This window comes from Poecilia reticulata, unplaced genomic scaffold (assembly GCF_904066995.2).
Source record: "Poecilia reticulata unplaced genomic scaffold, P_reticulata-male-v2 Scaffold_35, whole genome shotgun sequence".
NCBI classification, from domain to species: domain Eukaryota; kingdom Metazoa; phylum Chordata; class Actinopteri; order Cyprinodontiformes; family Poeciliidae; genus Poecilia; species Poecilia reticulata.
In genome coordinates, this window is record NW_027675133.1 from 125,001 (window position 1) to 145,082 (window position 20,082).

A 20,082-nucleotide genomic window follows, 5' to 3' on the forward strand; every position below is an offset into this window, starting at 1 on the left:
ATGATGATGATGATGGTGATGATGATGATGATGATGATGGTGATGATGGTGATGATGATGATGATGATGGTGATGATGATGATGATGATGATGGTGATGATGGTGATGATGATGATGATGATGGTGATGATGATGATGGTGATGATGATGATGATGATGATGGTGATGATGATGATGATGATGGTGATGATGATGATGATGATGGTGATGATGATGATGATGATGATGATGATGATGATGATGGTGATGATGATGGTGATGATGGTGTGTATCAGGTGTCTCTGGCTGAGCGCAGCAGAGCAGATCTGGAGTCTCTGGTGGAGAAACTGAAGGCAGCTGCTGAAGGTGAGTTTCTGCTGCCAGGTAACCAGGTAACCAGAAAAGGACCTGGTTAGTCCATGTCCCCCTGCAGGTCTTCAGCAGGACATGGAGGACAGGACTCTGTCCCATCCCGTCCTCCAGGAAGAACTGTCTGACCCAAGGAACGGAGGCTCCGCCCACAAACACCTGAAGCAACAGGTGAGGGCAGACGCCAGTGGAGACGAACCAATCGACGAGCCGGTCCCCTCTGAGGGGGCGGAGCCTGTCTGACGGCCAGGTGTGTTCAGGCCTCCCTCCTAGGTCACCTGCAGGAGCTGGGTCTGCTCAGCAGGGGGCGCTGCTTTGTGGAATTCGGCGCTGGGCGGGGAAAGCTGTCCCACTGGATCCACCGGGCCCTGCAGAACCCTGAGGGTCAGGGCGTCGCCATGGAAACCAGCCAGGACCTCCAGCTGCTGCTGGTGGAGCGCTGCAGCACCCGCTTCAAGGTAGGAGAACCAGGGAACCAGAACCGGTCCGATAAATATTGATGTAAATCCATGAAACCGACCAGAACTAGAACTGGACCTGCCCCTCTCACCTTTTCCCTTCTTCAGGTGGACGGGAAGCACCAGGGTTCTGCAGACCCATTTGAGCGGCTACAAGTGGACATTCAGCACCTGGACCTGAGTAAGACCCGGCATCTTCTGAGGCTCTGCAGTGCTGGTTCTGACCCGGTTCTGACCCGGTTTTATGCAGGTAAAGTTCCAGTGCTGAGGGAGAAAGCGCTGCCACTGGTGGGAGTCGGGAAGCATCTCTGCGGAGCGGCGACAGGTGAGAGCTGCAGGTCCAATTCAGCTGCTAGATCCCGGTTCTGGTTCTGGTTCTGGTTCTGCCCCCAGATCTGGCCCTGCGCTGCCTACTGGACACGGCCGGAACCCGACCAGGCACCCAGCCGCTTCCCAAGCGCCTCAGAGGGCCAGAGCTCAACTCTGGTACTGGTCCGGTTCTGGGCCTGGCCGTGGCATTATGCTGCCACCACCGCTGTGAGTGGCGTCACTACGTGGGTCAGCAGTTCTTCCTCCAGAGAGGACTCGGACCCGCCGAGTTCTCCGCCTTCTGCCGCATGTCCAGCTGGGCCACCTGCGGCCCGCCGGCCAATCAGAGCGGAGCGGCCAATCAGAGCGGAGCGGCCAATCAGAGCGGAGCGGCCAATCACAGCGGAGCGGCCAATCAGAGCGGAGCGGCCAGTCACAGCGGAGCGGCCAATCAGAGCGGAGCGGCCAATCAGAGCGGAGCGGCCAATCAGAGCGGAGCGGCCAGTCAGAGCGGAGCGGCCAATCACAGCGGAGCGGCCAGTCACAGCGGAGCGGCCAATCAGAGCGGAGCGGCCAATCAGAGCGGAGCGGCCAGTCAGAGCGGAGCGGCCAATCAGAGCGGAGCGGCCAATCACAGCGGAGCAGCCAATCAGAGCGGAGCGGCTGAAGGTCGTGAAGAAGCGGAGCAGCTGGCGGCGCTGAGCAGGTAAAGCTTTGATTTCTGCTGGCGGTTCTGGAGCAGCAGTACCTCCTGGTTCTGATCCATCCTCCTGTGGTTCTGCAGGTTCTGGTCGGCGGCAGAACGGGAGCATCTGGGTCGGCTCTGTAAGCTGCTGATCGACAGCGGTAGGCGGGACTTCCTGCGGACCAGAGGCTTCAGCAGTCGTCTGATTGGCTACATAGACGCAGAGGTGACCTTGGAGAACGTTCTGCTGACCGCCCTGCCTCGTCCTGACGGACTCGCCCGGTTCTGGCCTGGTTCACGCCCTGCTGGACCGGACCAGCTAGTGTCTGGTTCCTGTCCGGAACCAGCAGCTGTAATAAAAGCGACAGTCTGTGGATCAGAACCCGTTTATTAAAGTCAAACTTGATCAGCTCCAGGTTCTGATTTCAATTCTGTCTCTTGATCCAAACTGGGTTCTGGTTCTGATCCGGTTCACCGGAATCAGGCGGTAGAGGGGCCGAGCTGAACCGGGTCATGTCTGGGCTGGTCTTCATCCGTCTCTGAAAGGTCCATAACAGAAAGACGTCAGAACCCGCCGGCCCGGTTAGTGGTACCATTAGACCGTGATCAACATGGAGGTTAATGTTTGGGTCGGATGGTTCCGTTAATCCAGTTAGTGGGTCAGGTTCTGCCGTGGTGACCCGGTTACAGCTGAAGCAGTTTACTAGTAAGGGTTAGAGTCCAGACCCGGCGGTACCATCAGACCCGGCGGTACCATCAGAACCGGCGGTACCATCAGACCCGGCGGTACCATCAGACCCGGCGGTACCATCAGAACCGGCGGTACCATCAGACCCGGCGGTACCATCAGAACCGGCGGTACTAACGGTGGAGGCTCAGCACGGCGTCGTTTCTCCTGGATGTAGGTGAGCATGAAGTCCCGTCCAAACATCTCCCGGTCGTCTTCCCCGTCCTCCGTCCTCAGGGGCAGAGACACGTCCACAATCAGAGGGTTGTCCCGGAAATTCACAAACCTGTCCACAAGAGACGGCGCAGAATCAGTCCATGAGCCTGAGACATGAGAGACCGACCTGGGACTGACGCACTGCAGATTGCCCAACTTGGACAGTCTGTCCACAGTCTGTCCTGTGGTTGGACAGTCTGTCCACAGTCTGTCCTGCGGTTGGACAGTCTGTCCTGCGGTTGGACAGTCTGTCCTGCGGTTGGACAGTCTGTCCTGCGGTTGGACAGTCTGTCCACAGTCTGTAAGAATAGAACCATGAGCTTCTGGCTCGTTAGTCCCTGTCCTCCTCCTGCGTGGACACAAAAGCCACGGAGAGGCAGAGACGCGTCTCTCTGGACACGGACAAGTCAAAGCTCCACGTCTTCAGAGTTTATTCTGACATTTAAAAGTATAAAATCTCATTAGCACTTCAAACATCAAAGCAAAATCAGCAAATCTGAACGTTTACATAAAGGTGTGATTTTATATTTTATATATCTGCTGGTCCAACTGGAAGACGTCTCTCACTGTCTCTTTCTGAACACAGGACAAAGTTCCTCATCTGTCCTGAACTGTTTCATGTTTTTCACAGATTAGTGTGAAACCCCAAACTACGGCCCGCGGGCCGAATCCGGCCCGCCTCCACATTTGGTCCGGCCCCTGAACAATACCAGAGAATTCAGATTGTTTTCCATATTTTCCAGACTATAAGCTGCTTATATGTGGATTTTTCTTCCACCACCAGGGGGCTCTCTAGCAGGAAGTGAATGATTGGAAGTCCAAATTGGAAATAAAAGAAGAAAGCGCCCATTAAAACGGAATTAGGTTTTAATAGGGAATTGAAATTTGAGAATGTTGTTGATCAGTTAAATAGCATTGAGGGGAAAAAGATTTTTAGTTTTATTAAAATACTGGGATCATTATGAGAATCTGAGGAATAGATATTAGGATCCAGTAGGTGGCAGTAGAGCAACAATAATGGATGCAAGCTGCTGTTGAAATCTAAAGAAGAAGAAGAAGAAAGCGCCCATTTTCATTTAGCACATTTAGCTAGTAGCAACACGAAGGATCAGCACTTTGTTACAGTTACGGTTCAGAAACTAATCAGTTCAGTTAAATCTAAACTTGGAAACTTTTATTTTTCAGCCGTAATAAATGTGATATTCAGTCGACCTGTTCTGACCCAGATGTTGGTGTCCGCCCCTCTGCTGCTGCTGCTGCATGGTGTGGAAAACCTGGTTTAATAGTTAGAAAATACGGATTATAATCCTTCCTGGATTTGTTCTGTGAAGAACCCAGAGAGGATTATTTGTTCTTTCTGGAAAACAACACATTTTTACATGTAGACTCTCCTGCAGTCTTTCTGTTCCAAACTGACTCCGGCCCCCAGCAGAGAGACGTCATGTGGCCCTCAGGTAAAGGTTTGGGGCTCCTGGTTTATCCTATCGAGTGAAAGAATCGTTTCCCAACAACCTTCTATAAAACACCTGAGCAGTTTTCAAACACTAAAAACATTTTCTATTTGATTCTGATGAACTGGCAGACATCACAATCTCAGAATGAATTAGATGATGGTGGTTTTAGATTCTCTGTTGTTTTCACACCAGATGCTCGTTTGGAAACTTTATGACTTTGTGAACAGAACAAACTTCTCTCTCTCTCTTGCTCGTCCAGGTGAAACCGCCTAAAATGGCCTCCTGACCTCTGACAACCAAACGCTCCCTGCAGGTCTCCATCGCTCCTCCTGGCGTTGGGAACTGACCCATCAACAGTTTCAGATTAAATCATGAACACAAACCTGTTCTAAATTAGGAGTTTTACTCAAAATAACGTGTTCACATGTATGATGAACTGTATGAAACTCAGAATATTCAATTTTCCTCAACGGTTCTCAGACGCTCTGAATTTACAGATTCTTTTGATTTTGCCAAACTGTTTGATGGCTTGTTGTCAGTTGTGGTTCTGGAGCAGCTCAGAACCGTCCTGGTCTCACGGGGACATGCAGGTCTTGGACATGCAGGTCTTGGACCTGTAGGTCTTGGACATGCAGGTCTTGGACATGCAGGTCTTGGACATGCAGGTCTTGGACCTGTAGGTCTTGGACATGCAGGTCTTGGACCTGTAGGTCTTGGACATGTAGGTCTTGGACCTGTAGGTCTTGGACATGCAGGTCTTGGACATGTAGGTCTTGGACATGTTCGTCTCCGACAGCTGAACCAAATGTGAGGCTTGTCTAGAGGCTTGAGCTGAAGACGGGTTTCGTTTGTTCGATCCTGCTGTTGCAGCGCTGACGTCTTCGGGGACTGAGACAGATGAACGTGTACCTGAGGTTGGTCATGTCCTCCATCAGGGATGGGATGTCCCTCAGCCTGTTGCTGCTGAGGACCAGCGTGTCCAGTCTGGACATCCTGCTGATGTTCTCTGGCAGGATCTGCAGCTCATTCCTCTGCAGCCACAGCGTCTGCAGCATCTGCATCCTGAGGACAGACACGTCCCATTGGTCCACTGGGCCACAGGGGGCGGAGCTCAGCGCCACAGGGGGCGGAGCTCAGCGCCGCAGGGGGCGGGGCTCAGGTGTCCCTACCTGTGGATGTCGTCAGGCAACTGCTGCAGGCGGTTGCCGCCCATGTCGAGCCACTGCAGCGCCGGCAGGGCGACGACACAATCTGGCAGCGAGACGAAGTCGTTCATGGACAGATCCAGGTGCTGCAGCCGAACCAACTTCCTCAGCTGGAGACCAACAGAGACGGGTCAACTGGACCGGACCCAGACTGTACTGGGACCTGGTCTGGTACCTGGTCTGGTACCTGGAATGGTACCTGGTCTGGTACCTGGTCTGGGACCTGGTCTGGTACCTGGAATGGTACCTGGTCTGGTACCTGGAATGGTACCTGGTCTGGTACCTGGTACCTGGTCTGGTACCTGGTACCTGGTCTGGTACCTGGTCTGGTACCTGGAATGGTACCTGGTCTGGTACCTGGAATGGTACCTGGTCTGGTACCTGGTACCTGGTCTGGTACCTGGTCTGGTACCTGGAATGGTACCTGGTCTGGTACCTGGTCTGGTACCTGGTCTGGGACCTGGTCTGGTACCTGGTCTGGTACCTGGTCTGGGACCTGGTACCTGGTCTGGTACCTGGTCCTGGTCTGGTACCTGGTCTGGGAGCTCCTTCAGGTCCCGGTTCATGGCCAGCTCCAGCCTCTCCAGAATCTCACAGCCACCGAGTTCTTCAGGAACGACTCGGATCCGGTTGTAGCTCAGCAGCAGCTCTCTGAGCCGGGTCAGCTTCCCTGAGACGAGAACCGGGTCACGACAGGTGTTCAGAGGCTGGATAGAACCAGTATGGGTCACCTGGGCCCAGTCGGTGCTTACCGATCTGCTGCGGAATCTCGGTGATGGCGTTCCGGGACAGGTCCAGAACCAAGAGATTTTGGAAGCTGCAGATGAATGGCGGAACCTTCAGCAGGCCGGTTCTGTGGATCTGCCACTCCTGGACCTGGACGAACCGAACCAGACATGCCGGCAGGTTCTGAGACAAACACAGAAGGGTCAACAGGATGTTCTGGACCAGGGAACCGGGCTGGTCCCTGGGCGGTACCTTCCACTCCTCTTGTTCTATCCGGAGAACCAGCCGTCCATCTTCTGTCTGCAGCTTCTCCCTGAGGCGGGCCAGAACCGCCTGGTCCTCCCAGACCTGGACGCTCAGCCTGGTCCAGAACGGGTCACCGCAGTTAGGAACTGGGCCCACCAGAACCCGACTACTGATCCTGGTTCTGAAGAACCTTTGATCTCAGTTTGGTTCTGGACACCATTCTCCTGGTCCGGCCCGGTCCGGTTCTTATGCAGAGGAGCTTATGAACTGGAACCAGTATGTGGAGCCATACTGGTCCCAGTCCAGATTCATGGTGTCTGAACACAAACAGGACTCCTTAACTCCGTTACCATGACAACCACCCGGGATTAAACCAATGATGATATCAACCAATAGGAGTGAGTGGGCGGGGTCTAACCTGCCGGTGGCCCCGCCCCTGGACGGTCTCCTCTGCTCCTCCTCCTGCCTCCGTCTCTGGATCCGCGTTTCCCACAGAGCTTTGATGGAGCTCACCGAGCCACACGCCGCCACGCCCACCATGATGTCGACCTCTGACCTCTGGACGTCTTCCTCAACCTCTGCTGAGGACGCAGGAGGACAGTATGTGACGTAACATCGATGTGCGCATGCGCATTACCATAAGGCAGGGGCGCGGGATGACCATTCTAGGGGCCCTGACCAGCAGGGGGCCCTCCACAATTTAATTAGTTATATTTTGTTCATATAAATAAAATAAAATGAACTTTGGGTCCTGTCAAATACAAAATTAGTCATATTGTATTTTCAAAGATTGTTTTTAGCAGTAAAAATTTAATGTTTCCCCTCAGACCAAAAACACATCCGTTTTGTCCTGAAGCTCCTGGATCTGCATGAAATGGTTCCTGCTTGGAGCTTCATGGTGACGTGTGCTAGAAACAACAGCAGGAGAGTTTTAGTGCTGTCAATCACAACCTCATGGTGCTGCTCATCCTTCCTCCCCCTCACTCTGTGCCGTGCTGCAGCTAGCGTAGCACAGAGCAGTGCTGCAGCTAGCGTAGCACAGAGCTGTGCTGCAGCTAGCATAGCACAGAGCTGTGCTGCAGCTAGCGTAGCACAGAGCTGTGCTGCAGCTAGCATAGCACAGAGCAGTGCTGCAGCTAGCATAGCACAGAGCTGTGCTGCAGCTAGCATAGCACAGAGCTGTGCTGCAGCTAGCATAGCACAGAGCTGTGCTGCAGCTAGCGTAGCACAGAGCTGTGCTGCAGCTAGCATAGCACAGAGCTGTGCTGCAGCTAGCGTAGCACAGAGCTGTGCTGCAGCTAGCATAGCACAGAGCAGTGCTGCAGCTAGCATAGCACAGAGCAGTGCTGCAGCTAGCGTAGCACAGAGCTGTGCTGCAGCTAGCGTAGCACAGAGCTGTGCTGCAGCTAGCATAGCACAGAGCTGTGCTGCAGCTAGCGTAGCACAGAGCTGTGCTGCAGCTAGCATAGCACAGAGCTGTGCTGCAGCTAGCTTAGCACAGAGCTGTGCTGCAGCTAGCATAGCACAGAGCTGTGCTGCAGCTAGCATAGCACAGAGCTGTGCTGCAGCTAGCATAGCACAGAGCTGTGCTGCAGCTAGCATAGCACAGAGCTGTGCTGCAGCTAGCATAGCACAGAGCTGTGCTGCAGCTAGCATAGCACAGAGCTGTGCTGCAGCTAGCATAGCACAGAGCTGTGCTGCAGCTAGCATAGCACAGAGCTGTGCTGCAGCTAGCATAGCACAGAGCTGTGCTGCAGCTAGCGTAGCACAGAGCTGTGCTGCAGCTAGCATAGCACAGAGCTGTGCTGCAGCTAGCGTAGCACAGAGCTGTGCTGCAGCTAGCATAGCACAGAGCAGTGCTGCAGCTAGCATAGCACAGAGCAGTGCTGCAGCTAGCGTAGCACAGAGCTGTGCTGCAGCTAGCGTAGCACAGAGCTGTGCTGCAGCTAGCGTAGCACAGAGCTGTGCTGCAGCTAGCATAGCACAGAGCTGTGCTGCAGCTAGCGTAGCACAGAGCTGTGCTGCAGCTAGCATAGCACAGAGCTGTGCTGCAGCTAGCTTAGCACAGAGCTGTGCTGCAGCTAGCATAGCACAGAGCTGTGCTGCAGCTAGCGTAGCACAGAGCCGTGCTGCAGCTAGCATAGCACAGAGCTGTGCAGATTCAAACTGAAGATTCCTGGCGGCGCCCCTGGCATGAAGTATGTTGGATTTTCAGGTCTGACAGACAGTCAGAACACCTGCGTGGAAGTTTAAACTCGCTGTTGGTGCTTCAGGTTATGTCGAGTTAAATGCTGTGATCAGTGAACCTGAAACGGAAAATCAGCAAGAATCTCTGAACAGGTTGAGCACAGATACAAATACGTCGATGCAGGGCCGGACCAAGGGACAAGCAAACTAAGCAGCTGCTTAGGGCCCCAAGGCCACTAAGGGCCCCTCAGTGGAGCTGATTTTCTTTTTTTTCTTTTTTTAGTAATAATTTATTTAATTATAATATCAAAAACACACAATTTCATTGTGAAGTGACTTGTTTTTACATTAATATATATTTGACAATGCATATAGAAATTATAATAAGTTGCTCTGAGCCCCCTGGTGGCCGCGGTAGGAACCGCAGCTCTGGGTCCCCTGGTGGCCGCGGTAGGAACCGCAGCTCTGGGCCCCCTGGTGGCCGCGATAGGAACCGCAGCTCTGGGCCCCCTGGTGGCCGCGGTAGGAACCGCAGCTCCGCCGGTACCAGGAGCTGCACCGAGGATCCAAACGTCCTCTGCTGGACGTCCAACAGGCCACCGGCTCCACGACATCTGAGGCTTTATGACGTGACGCGACATGTTGGGGCCGTTTATTGTCTCATCTCGTCTGATGACCCAGTGGACATGTCCCACAATGCACTGAGTAAATAACTCACTGAGTACTGATGCTCACTGACTGCAGGCTGGACTAAATGTTCAACACAAACCAAGATAAATGTTACTTTGGTACAATGTCAGCAAATGCTCATTTACAGTTGGCAGCAATATCTGACATGGACCTTTATATTCTGTTCAGAACACTATTAGCTCACTGGCACTAAGATCCCATTCAACATGGCAGACGTGACGCATGGCAGCAACGAGCCAGGCCGCTCACTGAGGCGTCTGCGTACTCATGACTCTGGGGCTGAGGACTGGCCTGCAGGATTCTCCCGCTGCTCCCAGTCGTCCCAAATCAGAGATTTATTGAGCTCCTGAGGCAGAAGCTCTGGTCTCGGTGACCCTGATGCTTGGCTGACAGGCTGGAACCAATCAGCTGGTCATGAATCTGGATTCAGAGTCTCGTTGATGAAACTAAAATTAGACGTTTGATCGGCTCGTTTGCGTCCCCGTTATACACGTTAGGACATTGCATCGTGCTAGCAGACACTGCTAATTGCTGCTGGCTAGTCTGAAGGAATTGAGCTGCGTCTTGAAGGCGGGGCTAGGGCCACCCAGGTGTTTAACACCTGGGAGGTTGAATCAGTGCAACTCGAAGACGTGAAAGATTTTACGTGATTCTGGCCCTTTAACAACCACAAACTGCTGGAAACGTGAGCAGCTGGGCTTCTGTGACCCAGTTCTAAACTGGACCTCCGGAACCAGGAGGCCGTTTTATCTGGATCTCTGGAGAACCAGAGTCCGGTTGGCCAGTTCTGGAACCAGACTGTTAGTAAAATTCTGATTCTCACCTTGGAGTTCTGCTGCCGTCCTTCATGCTGCAACCCGACCTCCGATCTGCTGGCCAAGAATAGACCGGGTCACGTGACCCGACTGGTCACATGACCCGGATCTGACGGCAGCTGCTTCCTGTAGGAATGGGTGTAAGACTGGCGTCTCCCTGTTGTTGGACCAGAACCGTATTGGACCAGAACCAGACAGGAAGTGTTTTCAGCAGCTTTATTGAGATCTTCCCACTAAACATAGAAAAGCTTTACATGACTGTGACCGGAGCAGGACCCTGGAGCCGCCAGCAGGGCGGCGACACCGACCACCCCATCATCAGGAGACGCTCTGGTTCTGAACCGGCCCGGCCAAACCGGATCCGACTGCGGTCCTTGAGAGCCACTGGGCCAGACTTTGCAGCTGACCTTTGACCCGGGGCAGCACCAAAGACACACGGGACTTTTAGGACAGACATGGGACGCCAGCTGTAACCACGGTTACGCAGCCCTCAGTAGTTCCAGTGCTGCATGAGGAGGGGGCGGAGCCTGAAAGGTCAGCTGGTCAGGTCATGTGAATCGGACCTGTGGTTGTGAGGAACCTGCCGGACGGTTCTGGATCTCCCGGTGTCTACTTGGTTGTCATGGTAACCGCCCCCCAGGGTCCTGCTCAAAGGCAACAAGGAAGCTACGGAGTGACAGGAAGGCCTCAGACACAAACAGGAAGTGAAGGCGAGGGATGGGCGGGGCCGAGGGGCCGGCCTCCCCGGGGCTCATGGGTACAAGTGTCTATTTCAGGTCCAGAACCATGCTGGCCGGGTTCTCCAGGTACTCCCGCCACAGGTTGGAGAAGCGACACATGGTGGCGCCGTCGATGAGGCGGTGATCCGCCGACCAGCTCACCTTCATGATGTGGGCCGCCTTCACCTGACCGTCTGGGCCGAACCGCGGCAGAACCTGGAAGGAAACACCAGTTCAGCCTGGAGAACCAATCAGAATGCCCCCTGGATGGATCCTCACTCTGATTGGCCGATCAGGAACACCTGGCCTCACCTGGCTGCTAGGATCAGATCATTCACCGTTTTACGATTTAAACTGGCTGAAAACTGAGAACCGTTTGCCAAATCAAGTCAGGTTTTCATTTTCAGGAGGATTCGTCTGGGCCTCCATGTGACCTCCATGTGACCTTACTGAAGGGTTGACCCCGGTCTGGACCGTTGACCCCGGTCTGGAGGGTTGACCCCGGTCTGGAGGGTTGACCCCGGTCTGGACCGTTGACCCCAGTGTGGAGGGTTGACCCCGGTCAGGACCGTTGACCCCGGTCTGGACCGTTGACCCCGGTCTGGACCGTTGACCCCGGTGTGGAGGGTTGACCCCGGTCAGGACCGTTGACCCCGGTGTGGAGGGTTGACCCCGGTCAGGACCGTTGACCCCGGTCAGGACCGTTGACCCCGGTCTGGAGGGTTGACCCCGGTCTGGACCGTTGACCCCGGTGTGGAGGGTTGACCCCGGTCAGGACCGTTGACCCCGGTGTGGAGGGTTGACCCCGGTCAGGACCGTTGACCCCGGTCTGAACCGTTGACCCCGGTGTGGAGGGTTGACCCCGGTCTGGACCGTTGACCCCGGTCTGGACCGTTGACCCCGGTGTGGAGGGTTGACCCCGGTCAGGACCGTTGACCCCGGTCTGGACCGTTGACCCCGGTGTGGAGGGTTGACCCCGGTCAGGACCGTTGACCCCGGTCAGGACCGTTGACCCCGGTCTGGACCGTTGACCCCGGTCTGGACCGTTGACCCCGGTGTGGAGGGTTGACCCCGGTCAGGACCGTTGACCCCGGTCTGGACCGTTGACCCCGGTGTGGATCGTTGACCCCGGTGTGGAGGGTTGACCCCGGTCAGGACCGTTGACTCCGGTCAGGACCGTTGACCCCGGTCAGGACCGTTGACCCCGGTGTGGAGGGTTGACCCCGGTCAGGACCGTTGACCCCGGTCTGAACCGTTGACCCCGGTGTGGAGGGTTGACCCCGGTCTGGACCAACACTCGTGCAGACCTGGAACGGGTTCGGTTCTGGAACCAACCTGGATTTTCCCCAGCGCTCCGATGGCGACCTCTGGAGGAAGAATGACCGGCTTGGCGTACGTCCCTCCGATCTGAGACAGAAGCACAGAGCGGTCGGACCGGATCGGACCGGGTCGCAGTCGGGAAGCCCGGCGGACTCACCGATCCGATGTTGGACAGAGTGAAGGTTCCCCCGCTCAGCTCGGCCGTCCCCAGCTGGCCGGCGGCGCCCAGCGCCTGCAGCCGGGTCAACTCCTGGGCCACCTGGAAGACGCTGAGCAGCTGGACGCTCTTCACGCTGGGGACCAGCAGGCCCTGGCTGGTGTCCATGGCAACGCCGATGTTATGGGACGCCTGCCGAGACGCCGCGTCAGCAACATGTCGCCGTGTCAGTGATGCGTTGCCCTGCTGACCGCCTCACCTTGAAAGTGATGTTCTGGCAGCCTTCGTCCAGCGTGGAGTTCAGGACGGGGAAGTGAAGCAGGCTGAGGGAGGCGGCCTGAGAGAGAGTTCAGCCAATCACCACATCGCTGTTCCACCCTGAACCAACCGGCTGCGTCTGAGCTCTGCGCTCACCTTGATGAAGAACGGCAGGTAGCTCAGTTTGACGCCGCGTCTCTCAGCGACCGGCTTCAGTTCGGACCGCAGCAGAACCAATCGGCTCAGGTCAACCTCGTCACAGTAACCAAAGTGAGGGATCTTCAGCGCCGCCGTCATCGTCTTCACCATGGCTCTGTGGAAACCTGCAGACAAACGTGGGACCAGAGAAACTCATCCAGGATTTTAAACACCTGCAGCAGCGACTCATCAGGTCTGACCAACAAATCAACCGTCCAGCTGCAGCTGATCCAGAACCAGGAGGACGGAGACACGACACCAGATCTACACCACCCAGATCTACACCACCCAGATCTACATGACACCAGATCTACATCACCCAGATCTACACCACCCAGATCTACACCACCCAGATCTACATGACACCAGATCTACACCACCCAGATCTACACCACCCAGATCTACATGACACCAGATCTACACCACCCAGATCTACACCACCCAGATCTACATGACACCAGATCTACACCACCCAGATCTACACCACCCAGATCTACATGACACCAGATCTACACCACCCAGATCTACACACCCAGATCTACACCACCCAGATCTACACCACCCAGATCTACACCACCCAGATCTACATGACACCAGATCTACATCACCCAGATCTACACCACCCAGATCTACACCACCCAGATCTACATGACACCAGATCTACACCACCCAGATCTACACCACCCAGATCTACATGACACCAGATCTACACCACCCAGATCTACACCACCCAGATCTACATCACCCAGATCTACACCACCCAGATCTACACCACCCAGATCTACATCACCCAGATCTACACCACCCAGATCTACATCACCCAGATCTACACCACCCAGATCTACACCTGGAGCTCAGAGGACAGACTGTAAAATCCTGATAGTTTATGAATCACTGGATGGTTCAGAACCACATCAAAGATCTGCTGCTGCTCTATCAACCTGCCAGACCCTCAGGTTCTGGTTCTGGTTCTGCTCTGCATCAGAACCAGAACCAAACGAGGAGAAGCAGCATTCAGCTTCTATGCACCACAGATCTGGAACAAACTTCCAGAAAACTGTGAAACAGCTGAAACACTGACATCCAGACTAAACCCTGCTGGTTAGAGTTTATTTGAAACGTAATTAATTATGAATTTATTGACGCGTCGACTTGATGTCATGTTTTGATTGTTGATTCTCTGCTGCATGACTTTGTGTTGGTCATGATGTGAAGCTCTTTGAAACGCCTGGCTGCTGAAATGTGCTGCACATATAAAGTTTGATTGATGGATGAAGCCACATGATCCGTCACATGACCCGGTACTGGTCCAACGGGTCTGACCTTTGAGCGGCTCCGTCACATCCTTCCCGGTGAAGACGGGTCTGGGGGTCGCAGGTGGAGGTCTGACCCCAGCGGGGGCGCTGAGGGCTGGTGCGGCGGTGGGGGCGGGGCCTGGCGTCTGGATCTCCTGGAAGAGAGGAGCTGGAGGCAAGATGGCGCCGGTCTGCTTGGCCAGGAAGTTCAGGATGTCCTCCTTCAGGATGCGTCCGTCCTTCCCTGTCCCCACCACCTCACTGAGCTTGATCTGAGGGGACGCAGCAGAGACATCACATACCTGCTCTGGACCTTCTGTCCATCGCGGACAGACTCCTCAGGTCCATCTCTGGATCATCTGGCGGTCAGAGCTGCCACCGCCCGGTGGACAGAGCCGTGATGGACAGGGACCTGGGGACAGACTCACGTTGTTCTCCATGGCGAGGCGGCGGACAGCGGGCGTGGCCTGGGTCTTGTGACCTTTGATCTGTTGGTGGGTGTGCTCCTCACGGGCCATGGCGGGCGTCTCCACCACATCCTCCTGGCTCAGCTCTGGGGGACGGACGTCAGAGACTAGTGGTCCTGATGGGACGGACGGGACCGGGCAGAACGGTCGGCGCCACCTCACCTGATGCAGACTCCGTCTCGATGTCCACCAGCGGCTTGCCCACCAGGGCGGTGGCGTCGGCGTCGTAGTACAGCCTCCTGATGACGCCGTCGTAGCGGCTGGTGATGGTGACGGACGCCTTGTCGCTCTGGACCTCGCAGATGCTGTCAAACTGGGACACCCTGTCCCCCTCCTTCACGTACCTGAGACAGGTGAGACCAGGTGGAGCGGCTGGTCAGGAGGTCACATGACTTCAGAGGTCATGTGATTAGCAAACATGAGCCAAAGGAAGGTAACAGGAGCTAATGGAATCAGAAGCTAACAAAAGCTAACGAATGCTGCTGCGGCCCAGCAGAACCGGGCCTGGTACCTACCACTCCTTGACCGTGACCTCCATGATGCCCTCTCCGATGTCGGACAGCTTGAACTGGACCACGGGTCGGCACCGCGCTGCGGGACACAGACGCCATCAGCTGCAGGTCGCCATAGCGACTGCATCCTCCAGGACGGGATGACCAGACCGGAACCGGTTTGGACTTACCCATGGCGGTGTGCAGCGTCCTGCTGCAAGACGTCTGCAGCGACGCGGCCCATCTGGACGGCACCGGCTCGGTTCTGCTCAGCCTGAGGTTCTGGGGTCCAAAACTCCTCCGGCGGTACTGCTGGGTCAGCTGGCAGAGAGAACCAGAACCGCAGTTACCAGGTCAGAACCAGAACTGGCGTTCAGTGGGATGTGATTAAAGGGTCAGTTAGAAACAATCTGCTGCTGATCTCAAATGGACCTCAGAACATTTTGCTCTGGACCGCCTCAGGCCCCGAGCCTCCCAACAAAACCACTAATACCCAGTGAAGTCGGTATCAATGCCCCGTTGGGTAGATGGACGTCTCCCAGTTGCTCTCTGGATATTTCAGCTTCATTTATTGCTCCAGTGTGAAAACTTCCAACTTTTGAGTAAAACGCTTCAATTATCTGGTAACCCCACCACTTCCTGCCAACCCCACCACTTCCTGCCAACCCCACCACTTCCTGCCAACCCCACCACTTCCTGCCAACCCCACCACTTCCTGCCAACCCCACCACTTCCTGCCAACCCCACCACTTCCTGCCAACCCCACCACTTCCTGCCAACCCCACCACTTCCTGCCAACCCCACCACTTCCTGCCAACCCCACCACTTCCTGCCAACCCCACCACTTCCTGCCAACCCCACCACTTCCTGGTAACTCCACCACTTCCTGCCAACCCCACCACTTCCTGCCAACCCCACCACTTCCTGGTAACCCCACCACTTCCTGCCAACCCCACCACTTCCTGCCAACCCCACCACTTCCTGGTAACTCCACCACTTCCTGCCAACCCCACCACTTCCTGGTAACCCCACCACCTCCTGCCAACCCCACCACCTCCTGCCAACCCCACCACTTCCTGGTAACCCCACCACTTCCTGCCAACCCCACCACTTCCTGCCAACCCCACCACTTCCTGCCAACCCCACCACTTCCTGCCAACCCCACCACTTCCTGGTAACCCCACCACTTCCTGCCAACCCCACCACTTCCTGCCAACCCCACCACTTCCTGCCAACCCCACCACTTCCTGGTAACTCCACCACTTCCTGGTAACCCCACCACTTCCTGGTAACCCCACCACTTCCTGCCAACCCCACCACTTCCTGTGCGCCGGCCTGGGAGGGCAGCTGGGATGCTGGCATCACCATGGCAACATGTACTGGCGTGGCGGCAGTGGGTCAGCTCCTTCCTGATCATTAGGACCAGATTAGCAGCTGGGAAGCAGATCGCTGTTTTTAAGATCCGGGCCTCAGACGCCCTTCCAGTGGTCCGGTCCGGTACCGGCTCTGGGTCCAGTCCCAACCTTTTGCTGGTTCTGGTTCTATGAAGTGATTCCCAGAACCGGATTGAAAATCAGCCATTCATCCTGAAATCTAAACAAAGTGGGAGAATCCAAGCAGAACCTGGAAAAGTTCTGGACAAACTGACTGGACTGAAAGCTCAGAACCACATAGATGTGGAGCCGGGTTCGGGCTGCAGCTAAACCCTCTCCACACACGTAAGTAAGTAAACTTTATTGCTGTATCACCTTTCAGACATAAAAACCACAAAGTGTTTTACTGAAAGGAAACAAAAGAATCTAAATGAATGAACCAAATGAACCAGCAGCCACTGATGGAGGGAGCCGGTCCAGAACCTGGGCTGCACCTGATGCTCCGTCACCAGTTGAAAACGGTTCTGGGAACCAGAACTCAGAGTCCTGGGCGGACAGACAGGCTCCAGAAGGTCCGATGTACATTTGGGAGCCTCACCATGAAATGCTTTAAAAGCTGAAACCAAAGTTTTAAAATGAGTCCTAAAGACACGGGAGCAGAGCAGAGAGGCCAGAACAGGAGTTCTGTGGTTCTGGTTCTGTGGGTCTAGTTAAAGCCTGGCTGCAGCGTTTAGCACAGACTGAAGGGAAGCCATGGAGGATTTACTCAGACCCACTAAAAGGCCGTTAATCTGAAGGAGAAGAAATAAAAGCAGACAATCATTTCTAGGTCCTTCTGAGATAAAACGGCTTTAAATGTTCCTTACTGGTAAAAACAGCCTGGAACCAACAGTGGCAGTGATTGTCCATCAACTGTCCATCAACTGTCCATCAACTGTCCATCAACTGTCCATCAACTGTCCAAGAGAACGTCCAGATTTCTGAGGCCGTTTTTACTCACAGGGTTTAAAAACCTCCATCCATCATTTTCTTGCACCCTTGTCCCTCAGTGGGTCGGGAGGGGTGCTGGTGCCTCTCCAGCTAACATTTCGGGTGAGAGGCGGGGTCACCTGGACAGGTCACCTGGACAGGTCACCCTGGACAGGTCGCCAGTCTGTTGCAGGTCAACACAGAGACACACAACCATGCACACACACACTCACACCTAGGGGCAATTTGGAGAGACCAGTTAACCTGACAGTCATGTTTCTGGACTGTGGGAGGAAACCGGAGAACCTGGAGAAAACCCACCATGCACAGGGAGAACATGGAGACTCCATGCAGAAAGACCGGGAATCGAACCCAGAACCCTCTTGCTGCAAGCCAACAGCTCTACCCACTGCGCCACTGTGCAGCCGGTTTAAAAACCTGATTCTGTGATTTTATCACCAGGAGCTTCGATAAGCGTCTCAGTCCTGCATTTACCTGCAGCTGGTTCAGATTTAATGTCAGATTTAATGTCAGCAGATTTAATGTCAACGTTACTGAGTTCAGTCAATTTATCCAGAGGATGGAAATGAACAATATCGTGAACATTGTTCATAAAAACAGGAAACGACCCATCAGATGATGTTCAGCCTGATCCAGAGCAGGCAGAACATTATGACCACCAGCTGCTGCTGCTTTCTTCAGACTGAGATCCAACTGGACCGAGCCGTCAGCAGCAGAATCTCTGACAGAACATGAACGCACCATCAACCTTGGACTCTAGCGGAACCAGCAGCTCAGGGGAGCCCACCGGCTCGGTTCGGGAAAGACAGAACCCGCTGTCCGCTGCTCCAGAACGGAACCGACCCGGATCCATACCATCACAACCCAGCTAGCCTCAGTTAGCACCGCAGTGACGTAACGCCTGCGTCACCAGCAGCTTTTAGCGTCAGCCGCGCAGGCGCTAAAAAGCAGAACGGCCTGGTTGGGTTCCAGTGTGGCTCGGGTTCGTTTCGGCGTGGTTCCGGCTCGGTTTGCTCCTCACCAGAACTCTGAGAGCGCTGAAGGATCCTCTGGTCACCGCCGCCATCTGTCCTCTCCGCTGCACGCCCCCGACTGCAGCCAATCAGCGCGCTCCGCGCTCTTCTTCTGCGGCAGGAGGCGGAAACAGCGCCACTCGGCGACAGGAAGCGGCTCAGATTATGGCTCATTGACCGGTCCTGTCTTCCTCTCATAACGGGATTTTCCACAAAGTCTGCATATCATCCCTCAGGAAGTCTTTATTGTTTGAGTCCTGCTATCAGCAGCTTCCATCCTCTTATATCAGCGATGAAAAATCATGAATACACACAACGTGTTGGAAACAACTGTCAGGTTTACGGTGAAAGACCTCGTTTATTTATTTATTTTACCATTTTGTTAGTTGCCCATTAAACTGGAAGTTACAACCTTGACATGATTATATGAGTGGTTTTATCGATAAATCGATCAGAAGGAAATGGTCGGATCCTCTCTGCCTGCAGTGCGCGCTCCCGACACAGGGGGGCAGAATTTCACACAGGCTTCTGGTTCTGCTGTAGGTGGGTCCAGAACCAGCTGAGCTTCTGTTCCGCTCTGCATGGTGCGTTCAGGAACAACTTAAGGTGACATCATGACGTCAGAGAGTTTAGGTCCAGATTGATCAGAACCGGCAAGACGATGACCGCTAATCCATCCATAATATAATTTATAATATGTAATAATCAGGACGAGCTCGTTTGTCAGATTTAAAGTATTTTTTAAAATAACTTTTTAGCAGCTATTAAACATACGTTTCCTTCAGCCCATAATTTCTGCATTAAATAGTTTTTATTGGTTTATAATATTCTATAATTACAGTAATTATGATAATTCTACTCCTTAAGGAAGCATAATTACATGTTTTCCAGGTCAAAGCTTATTTTTATAGCACATTTATAACAACCTGAGCTGAGCAAAGTGCTTCACAACATCACAGGAAGAAATATAAAACAAAACATACAATTACATAGCTATAAATTATTTAAGCATAATCAAGTAACTGTTACCGTCAGAAATTTAACTTCCTGATTTAGCATCTTGAAATTGGGTCAGTTTCTTAAAAACCTCCTGCTCTCTGTAGCTCCGCCTCCAGGAAGTCGTCCCAACATGGCTCCTCTATTAACCCTTTAATGTTCTTACCAGCACTGATCTGAGCAGCAGTTCCTATAATGAGCTCAGCAGCTGGTTGCTAACTGCAGCTGGCTAGTCTGAAGGAGCTGAGAGGGGGAGGAGCTGCGCTTTTGAAGGCGGGGCTAGGGCCACCCAGCTGAACGGTTGCCATGGAGATTAAAATACTTCTCAAACATGAAAGAATCAAAGCCACACTCCAGGGACAAACGTGATGGAAATGGATTTTACACGACACTGGCCCTTTAAGAGAAACCTCCATCTGGACTTCCTGGTTCTGATCAGCTCACAGCTGGGGCCCACCGCTCCTCAGTCACCCAGTTAGACTCATTCATTCGTTCATTCATCATCCTCAGCGTGTGATCAATAATCCAGATATTGATCAGAAACACTGACCGAAGCCATCCAGTCCTGATCCGTTTCTGTCTCATTTCCTGTTTCTAAACATGTTTTACTTTATTTTCTCAGGTTTTTTTCTTTTCCATTTTCACTTTTTATTTCTCTGTTTTTTATCTTCAGACTGGCTCCGCGTGCACGCGCGCGGGCGCGTGCCACATGAGTCACTGCGCGCGGCACGGAGCCGCT

At 53.9% G+C, this 20,082-nt stretch overlaps 3 protein-coding genes across 5 annotated transcripts in view; 1 reads left to right on the forward strand and 2 right to left on the reverse strand.

Moving 5' to 3' along the window:
* Positions 1-2,194, forward strand: part of LOC145550338 (tRNA:m(4)X modification enzyme TRM13 homolog) — a 5,716-nt gene extending 3,522 nt beyond the window's left edge. Inside the window, exons 5-11 of the mRNA XM_081604342.1 lie at positions 276-345; positions 413-519; positions 609-806; positions 915-987; positions 1,057-1,131; positions 1,200-1,821; positions 1,900-2,194. Of these exons, the coding sequence (XP_081460468.1) occupies positions 276-345; positions 413-519; positions 609-806; positions 915-987; positions 1,057-1,131; positions 1,200-1,821; positions 1,900-2,194 (1,440 nt within the window). The remainder of the gene's footprint in view (positions 1-275; positions 346-412; positions 520-608; positions 807-914; positions 988-1,056; positions 1,132-1,199; positions 1,822-1,899) is intronic.
* On the reverse strand, positions 2,171-10,159 carry LOC145550339 (leucine-rich repeat-containing protein 39-like). Of its 2 annotated transcripts, none has more exons than XM_081604343.1 (9): positions 10,075-10,159; positions 6,793-6,952; positions 6,381-6,489; positions 6,155-6,311; positions 5,936-6,072; positions 5,367-5,512; positions 5,107-5,259; positions 2,667-2,813; positions 2,171-2,339 (listed from the first exon to the last, which is right to left on the reverse strand). In XM_081604343.1, the coding sequence occupies exons 2-9, from the start codon at positions 6,912-6,914 to the stop codon at positions 2,330-2,332; spliced, it is 981 nt and encodes a 326-aa protein (XP_081460469.1). In that variant the 5' UTR covers positions 6,915-6,952; positions 10,075-10,159; the 3' UTR covers positions 2,171-2,329. The 2 variants fall into 2 exon arrangements, with proteins under 2 accessions (XP_081460469.1, XP_081460470.1); XM_081604344.1 differs by having other exon boundaries at positions 6,793-6,955; positions 10,075-10,155.
* A 109-nt stretch (positions 10,160-10,268) lies between these two features.
* On the reverse strand, positions 10,269-18,496 carry LOC103463267 (lipoamide acyltransferase component of branched-chain alpha-keto acid dehydrogenase complex, mitochondrial). Of its 2 annotated transcripts, none has more exons than XM_008406511.3 (11): positions 18,356-18,496; positions 15,163-15,292; positions 14,996-15,071; positions 14,643-14,824; positions 14,442-14,566; positions 14,042-14,285; positions 12,677-12,843; positions 12,522-12,599; positions 12,263-12,454; positions 12,121-12,192; positions 10,269-11,001 (listed from the first exon to the last, which is right to left on the reverse strand). In XM_008406511.3, exons 1-11 carry the CDS (start codon positions 18,398-18,400, stop codon positions 10,834-10,836), a joined length of 1,479 nt encoding a protein of 492 aa, XP_008404733.1. In that variant the 5' UTR covers positions 18,401-18,496; the 3' UTR covers positions 10,269-10,833. The 2 variants fall into 2 exon arrangements, with proteins under 2 accessions (XP_008404733.1, XP_008404734.1); XM_008406512.3 differs by lacking the exon at positions 18,356-18,496 and adding an exon at positions 18,076-18,225.
* Positions 18,497-20,082: the final 1,586 nt, after the last annotated feature.

Bases quoted from the DNA above. Each gene is read 5' to 3' on its own strand.
- LOC145550339 (XM_081604343.1), bottom strand. From the start codon at position 6,914: ATGGTGGGCGTGGCGGCGTGTGGCTCGGTGAGCTCCATCAAAGCTCTG. The intron at 5,513-5,935 runs GTACCAGACCAG...GTTGGTCTCCAG, and splicing joins TGAAGGAGCTCCCAGACCAG to CTGAGGAAGTTGGTTCGGCT. The intron at 5,260-5,366 runs GTAGGGACACCT...GTCTGTCCTCAG, and splicing joins TTGCCTGACGACATCCACAG to GATGCAGATGCTGCAGACGC.
- LOC103463267 (XM_008406511.3), bottom strand. From the start codon at position 18,400: ATGGCGGCGGTGACCAGAGGATCCTTCAGCGCTCTCAGAGTTCTG. The intron at 14,567-14,642 runs GTGAGGTGGCGC...TCCGTCCCCCAG, and splicing joins CGAGACGGAGTCTGCATCAG to AGCTGAGCCAGGAGGATGTG. The intron at 12,600-12,676 runs GTGAGCGCAGAG...ACTCTCTCTCAG, and splicing joins ACCTGCCGTTCTTCATCAAG to GCCGCCTCCCTCAGCCTGCT.